General features: G+C 38.3%; 1 protein-coding gene across 1 annotated transcript in view; it reads right to left on the bottom strand.

Annotated features, from left to right (window-relative positions):
- Positions 1 to 2,435: 2,435 nt before the first annotated feature.
- The window catches only part of TSC22D2 (TSC22 domain family member 2), a 44,245-nt gene continuing 38,780 nt past the window's right edge, over positions 2,436 to 7,900 (bottom strand). The window contains exons 2-3 of the mRNA XM_019532580.1: positions 5,558 to 5,609; positions 2,436 to 4,125 (exon numbers count right to left, since the gene is read on the bottom strand). Of these exons, the coding sequence (XP_019388125.1) occupies positions 3,865 to 4,125; positions 5,558 to 5,609 (313 nt within the window). The 3' untranslated portion in view covers positions 2,436 to 3,864. The remainder of the gene's footprint in view (positions 4,126 to 5,557; positions 5,610 to 7,900) is intronic.

Below are 7,900 nucleotides of genomic sequence, written 5' to 3'. Positions count from 1 at the left end.
AAATGTGGACATTGTGTATTCCAGTCCCTCATTCATGTTGTAGGGGCCCACTTTCATGTGACCAGTTCTACGTACAATGCTGAGTTGGCTCTTTTTTTGCCCCTCTAAGTGTAAAAAAAAAAAAAAAAAAATCAAGTGGTTGACCTAAGCCTTCTGCTAACTTCAGACTACCATGGCTAACTACATCTCTTCACCTAGCTGGGAACAGCTGGCAGTGCTGTCTGTAAATATTCACAGTACCAACCAGACTCTGATGTTCTAGGGGTTTTGTGTTCTTTGTTATAGGAGTATCATGTGATGCAAACCACTGACTGAGCCCTGTACAGTTGCATAGAAAACAAACAAACAAAGAAAAGGCTTTAGAAAAGTAAGGAGCTGGCTTACACAGGCAATATACAAACAGCAGAAGCTTGGCTGCAACAAGATCAGTTAATCAACTGGTAATCGTTTTAGTTTTAAGACCTCTTATTTAAGGATTTTGAGGATTTTTTCTTCAGGTTGCAGCATCCTTTTTTAGCCATTTTTCATAATTATTTCCCCTTGCCCATCACCTCTCTTCTTTCCCCACCAATGGAGTACCACCTCTGCGACCACACGCAGTAGTTCCTCCTCTGAGGACAGAAGCATCATGGACCATGATTACGATTGCTTAGTCCTAGTCAGTTTCACTAAGTTCTTGTGCTTCTACTAGCTTGTGTTGATGTTGATGAATAAGGCAGCTTTCCATTCACACAGAAGGAATTAAAAAAAAACAGAGGTGGAAGGGAGACCAGCATTTGGATTTTACATAATCTGATTTAATTTCTATTGGTATGATCATTATTTTTTTTCTGAACTTCTCATCACAAACGTTTTAATGGATAAAACACCTTAAGAGACAAAAAATCCTGTGAACATCAAACATTTAAGCTTACTAGTCAAATATTTTTTGCACAAGAAAACGCCCACGTGAATCCAGCCAAACTTGCGTCCATAACTTACTACCACCTTAGAGAAACTGTTTAAAAAGTTATTCAGAGAAAGCTGCATCTCTGATGTCTCTCCAGCCAAGACTTCATATCAGAAAAGGGTCATCTGAACATGTGCAAAACTGCAGATCTGATACAAGTCAGTACTTGTAAGCAGCCTGACAAAGCAAGCTGATGGCTCAAGGCAACATGATATTGTCACTGGAATTCAGATTACACCTAGGTCCTGCAAATTAGAATACTGCTTACTTGCAGCTTTTTGACAATGTGTTTTGTGCAGATTAGTTGCTCTCAGTTCCCAACTTGTTGGTTTTCCTTCTGGACATTTCGTTCTAAGGGTAAAAAAGCTTTTGACTTAAAAGCCAAATGTCAAAGTGCTCTAGAATCAACATGTTCAGACTCTACTTTAGAAGTAGTTAAGGAAAACCAAATTAAATAGGGGAAAAAGATTAAAGCTCTGAGTAGTATAATCATGCTGCACATTCCCCACCCATTCACAGAACAATGGGATTGGGTACAGTGAAAAGTGACATTAAGTGCAACTATCAATGTCAGCATGATCAAAGGGCTACGGAGCATGAGGAAATGTATCCAAAACAGACAGCTGTATTATAAGATTTGGCATAAAAATCTACAATGACCAGTGGAGTATCAGCATAATCATTGGACAAATTACTGTTTTATGATCAGGATTCATTCCAAATAAATTTCAAACTTTCTACAATTAATTAAAAAAGGTACCTAACCTAGTCCAAGGTAAAAGCCTTAAAAAAACCCAAATAATAATATCCCCCTCCCAAACCAAGTCAGGTGCTGCAGAAAATATTCATTTATGTACAATATACATATTATTTTGGAATTAGCCTACAAAAATGCTGTGTAGGCTTTTTCCTTCCCCATTAAGAGTTCTATCAAGATTTCACTAACTGTAGTGATACTGCTTCCAAGCCATAATATTGCTTTGGTGCCCAATCAGGGCCTGTTGAAGTTGAGATTCAAGGTCAGATCATCTGATCAAGGCATGTCCATGTGCATTAAAATCAGGGAAACTTTCAGGATTTATCCTGAGACAAGGAAAAGTAAGTTTCCCCCATGATATTGCAAAGAATGTCTATATCAGTGATCCTGGGATTGAATGAATCAATGGCAGAAAAGCAGCACTACATTCAGCCAGTCACTAAACCCTGATTACAGGTGTGATGTGTGTACATACCAATCCTGTGTTACTTTTGTTCAGGGACAAAAAACATAGGCACAACGTATCCAGGAACAAATGAAATATCTATTTCCTAGCTTTACTGATATTACAGTGAATAAGTTACTATTCTTAATTTCAAGTTAAAAATATTACCTAAATCGATTCCTGATCACTGAAGACATAAATAAAAAGGATATTATAACTTTCTTTTTTAAATGTAAAGTGCTATGCAATCTAATCACTTTTTAACACATCTAGAGCCAAACAGGTCAACAAAACTGCAATTTAATTTCAGAAAATGTGTTAAAATATATATCTATACATCAGTTTCTGACACACTGTGTTAGTATACACAAATGATGGCCTCTCTTGAAACTGTATTTATGAAATGTACATTTTTAATTTAAATACTCAGTATACACTGCACTTAATCTGCATGTTGCATTTATTAAATACATTAAAATCTGCAATGTAACAAAACATTTTCTGCATACGAAATTCAAAACACCATTTTAAATGAACAAAAGATGGCTCACTTCATTTGTTTAAACAACTAGTGTGTACTACACTAGCTCAGCTCCACCAACACCAGCCGTTCGTTCTTTATTTGACATTTTTTCACAGACTATTACATATTACAATAAGAGTGCTGGATAAAAACATGAGGTACGAAAGTGGTTCAAAGATTATAGGTCATGCAGATCATGCTAGACAGCAAAGAAAAATTGTGAATGAGAAAACACTAAATAAAAATACATAAAGAATGTGCATTATAAAATAAAAACTCAATTACACAGCTTTGCTTCTTTGGTTACAAAGTAGGTTGAACAATTTCACAGCTTTTTATTCCCACCCAAAAAAAAAATCATATGAAATGTCAAAAAGCAGAGGAATCATGGCAATTTCTCTCTATTAGAAAGTAGAAACAGAAATGAGCGAAGTTTTCTTCATCAAAATAGCCCATCAATTATTTATTATATCACAATAACTGGTGACTACCTGTACAGATGCACTATGGTCTTCATACTTACACTCTATACAAAAATTTACATTCAAGCTGGGTCTTTACTACCGTAAATAAATACCAAAGGTAAATTGCCATTAGTGTTAGAAATATGCCAGGATTCTTTTGTTCAATTATTGCCTAAACATTGTATCTATTAAACGCAATCCCGTCTATCATTTTACTGATACTTACATTTATTAAAAAATTAAAAAAAGTTCTGTGACATTGTTCATGTACATTATGAAAATAGCAGCCCTGTAATAAATAAAACAAATAAATGAAACTAAATGTAGGCAAATGTTACTTATATTGAAAGAACAGTGGCTCTTAAGATGAATTGTTACTTCTTATACAAGATAGCAAGGCTCAAAGTAATCCATGGAAAACGGAAACTTGGGGAGCCACCAAAGCTCTTAAAGACCCCACTCATGCGCACCCAATAAATGCAGACTCTTTGCATTAAGAACTCCTTCTACCATTTCCCTTGTCCACTGATGACATAACTGAACACCAACTGCGCTGCATAACATCTCAAAGTGAGGGAAAAGCTCTTGCAGAATGATTGTCTAATACTGAAAAGGCCAAACACACAACTGAAGCATGGCTACTTGCTTTCATATAAAGTGGAAAGAACACCAGTGGCACACAAGGACAGATTGCTTTCAGTTTTTTCTTAATGAGGCAAGAAAGCTTTATGCTGAGGAAACATTCGGCTTCTGCGGAGGTTGTGTTGGCTGCGGAGGCTGTGCTATCACTGTTTGCGGTTGTGAAGTGCTACTAGGATTGGCCTGTTGGGTTGAAAGTTGGGATAACTGATCATTGTTTGAAAGGGATTTTAACAGTGCATTTTCTCGTTCAAGTAAAGAGTTTCTTTCAACCAATTCTTTTATTTGTTCCTTCAAGACTTCCACTTCTTCTCTGACTGCATACATCAAATGGCTTTTCACCAAATCCTGTAAACAGTAAGTCAATAGTTACACAAACTGAAAGTTTCATACAGCTGCCAAATGCAACATTTCAGTATGATTTTATAAGGCATTTATTACTACCTCATGACTGAAAGCTGGATCTCCTGCATGACTGAGTTCAATAGCAAACCCAGAATTATGAGTCACCGTGAAACATTCCCAATTTCAAAAGCCATATGTTAAATAGGTTCTTTTACCCAATAATGGGCATAGGTACTTTTATCTGTATAAAAAAATTGAACATCTTTTCTACTCAACAGGAATTAAAAACACTGCAGAAATATGAACAGAGGGAGCTTTTTAAATGGCCCTTTGTTCATCATACACATTGTAATGCCCAGAAGCAATGCTGCATTGTAATGCATGCACACAGCAGCAATAATCTGTAGGTAATGTTCTAGGTTTTAGCCTCAGAGGCATATAATACATTTGCCAGAACATGTTTTACTTCAACAAGCATCTTCTAAAATCAGGGGTGCCCAAGTGGTACAGACAACCTCTGCATGTGGCAAGAGGCAGATTGGGGAGGGGCAGGCAGAAGAGTGGCGACAGGGCAGGAACAAACAGAAGCAAATCAAGCAGGAGTAAGAGATCAGAGTGGCGCTCATGGAGGACACGGGACTAATTTGTGGCACCCCCCCCCCACTACAAAAAGTTTGGCCCCCACTGTTATAAAAAGTATTCTATTGCAGTTGTTAGAACTGGCTGCCAGAGGTAAGTTACCACAACTAGAAAAATCTAACAAATACATACGTTTCAAATCCCCTACTCAAAAATATTTAGGTTTATAGCACAGAATATGATGGGTAACAAGAGGTAAGTGGGCCTTATTCCTAGGGCTATATACAGAAACAATTTTATGGTTAGAAAATCAGCACTAAAGATGCCAGTTGTAAGGACTAATAGGTCCTAAGCATCTTTGATTTAGTATAAGAACCAGAAAAACTTGAAATGATTAAACAAGGGAGAATAGGCAATAGTCTCAGTCAAACTAAATTAAATTCACAAGCAAGCACTTCCACTGGAATTAAGTCCTTTGGTTAAATCAAAACTAAAGTGCACTGTATCTTCATGTCCCTCTAGCATTTAAAAGCAGAGCTGAATTAGTCAAATCCTATGAAGAAGTCGTGAGCAAATGGCAGACTGGAATCTCTTTTGGTCAATTGCAGAGCCAATCTTGATCTGCTGTTATTCTATAAATCTACAAACATAGGGAAACTCTTACTTCAAATCAACAGAATAAGACTAATTACATTCATGGCATAGCATGCAATTTTGCTCAATATTACTACTATTTTTTTTAAGGAAATTTACATCATCTAAAACTTTGCAGGGAGGAGGGGAAATCAAATGTGGCTCAAAATATAATTTGATGGATTAATCACCTGCCCTCTCAGAGGCAGAAATTTGTACTTACCATTGCCTGTTCTATTTTGTTGTCAATGGCTACAACACTTGCACCAGATGCACTGCAAGAGAGAAAAAGAGGGTGCTCAGTGGACATTACATTATTTCACTAAAACTGAACCCATTTGACAGTCCTGTAAACTATGTGCCTTCGCTGAACAACTTATGTCTTAGGATACACAACATGCTATGGAATTCTTTAAAATATCCCCTCTGAAATTCTCTTACCTGCACCGAGATAGTTTAAGATATAAATATAGGGTCACAGAAAAGTAGGGCTCCAAGGGACTTTGTGAGGTCATATCAGGGCAAGATCAGCCATACTAAACCATCGCATCCAAGTGTCCATCTAACCTGCTCTTGAAAACTTCCAAGGATAGCGATTCCACAACTTTTCTGGGTATCCTGTTTCAGTGTTTGACCACCCTCATAGGCAAAAAAGGGTTCAAGGGACCTCCACAGGTCATCTAGTTCAAAGTCCTGCCAGTTCATCCCTGAACAAACCATCTTATACAAATCCGTAATCTAACCTCTTCATAAAAACTACCATCAACTGATACAACGTAAGACATGACATCCTAACCTGTCACAGGTAAAAAAGCAGGAGGACCACAGCAGCCAACAGCCTGCTGTTGTAAACAGTTATTAATACATGCTCAAGAGACCCCAGGTAGAAGTCTATGCCCCCTGCTACAGAGGAAAGTAAAACCCCCGACTATCCATACCAACCTAACTACAGAGTAAAATTCCTTCCTGACCCCCAATATAGTGATTGATTTGACCCTGAGTGGAGGGGCAAGACCCTTTAATCAGAACTTTCTGGTTTTAAGTCTGAGCTGGAGCACTGGCACACCCTAGTCAAAATCCCTCAGCTACAGCCACCACCCAATGCTTCTGAAAAAGGCTTAAACAAACAAAACCAAAAAAAACCCCCACACATTCATACGACCCACACACCCAACAAATACAGCATAAGAGGGGAATGGGCAGGACTCCCCCTCCTAACCCCATGCAACAACCAGCAAAGCCCAGAAGCACGGGAAATACTCAGAGCAGAACATAAACTAGTTGCACCTAAATCAAAAATTGTTGACTAGCAGCTGTACACAACTTCTTCTTGAGCACCTCCAGTGATAGAGAATCCATGCCTTCCCTAGGCATCTATTCCACTGCCTCAATAACCCAACAGTGAAGAAGTTTCTCCAGATATCCAAATCTCAATCTACTTTGCTGCAACTTCAAAGCCACTGGTCCACGTCCTGTTCTCTGCAGCAATACAGAAAAGGTGCTCTCCCTCTTCTTTATGGCTGCCCCTCAAGTATCTGAAGACTGCTACCAGGTCCCCTCTTAAGCACTTTTTCCTCAAGCTCAAGTTCCTCCTGTCTCTCCTCACATGACTTACTTTCCAAGCCCTTCATCATCTTTCTTGCTCACCTCTGGACTCTCTCTAACTTTTCCACCTAAACTTCAACCTAAATTTCCTCTGCTGCAGCTTGAGACTATCCCCTATGGCCACAGAGGACAGCCTACTCGGTAATTCTCAACCAAGGTGTTGTTTCAGAACAGGTTTTGTCCTGTTGTCTTTGAGTTCTTTCAAACAGAAGAATCTCTATTATTTTTTCATAATAAAAAAACCCAGCAGAAACTAAAATCTGGCATTTTGTGGGGTTCTCCAAGTCCAAAAAGATTGAGAAGCACTGACCCATCTTCATCTTCCTTATAGTAAAAATAAAAATCACTACTCATGTATTTGAAGACTTATCAAATCCCCACTCAGTCTTTTCTCCAAGCTAAGTAACCTAGCTCTTTCAACCTTTCCTCATAAATCATGCTCCCAAGCCTCTAAAATCAGGGGTTTTCAAACCCTGGCTTTAAAAACATACAAACTGCACACTTGTCTTATACCCAGCTTACAATCTACTGTAACCTTAAGTCCTTCTCTGCACTACTACGCCCTAAAACACTGCTTCTTCCCATTAAAACTTCTTCCTTTTGCCACAAAAGCTAACTGATTACTATGTATTACACACTTTAGTTTATGTAATTGAAACTGCTTACCTTCCCTTCCTCATAAACCAGCCTCCTTGGAAAAGCAGGGATTATGCAGAATATAGACAAGTTCATTGTATACAATTTGAATTCCTGCTAACCTGCTGGATCAGGTAGTTATATTAAACATTAAGCACAGAAACTCTTAATAGTATTTCGCAGAATCTACTTACCAATTGCTTGTCAATAAAGACCAGGAATTCTTAAGTCAGCTCACAGAGGTAGTGAAGGCTAAGGATGTGGTAGTCATGGGGGACCTGAACTTTCCAGACATCTGCTGGGAAGAGCAGTCAGCCAGGTCTGA

Source organism: Crocodylus porosus, unplaced genomic scaffold, assembly GCF_001723895.1.
Source record: "Crocodylus porosus isolate Cpor-Errol unplaced genomic scaffold, CroPor_comp1, whole genome shotgun sequence".
Taxonomy (NCBI): domain Eukaryota; kingdom Metazoa; phylum Chordata; order Crocodylia; family Crocodylidae; genus Crocodylus; species Crocodylus porosus.
Note: the sequence above shows the minus strand (reverse complement) of the source record. Positions and strands in the feature narration are given on the sequence as shown.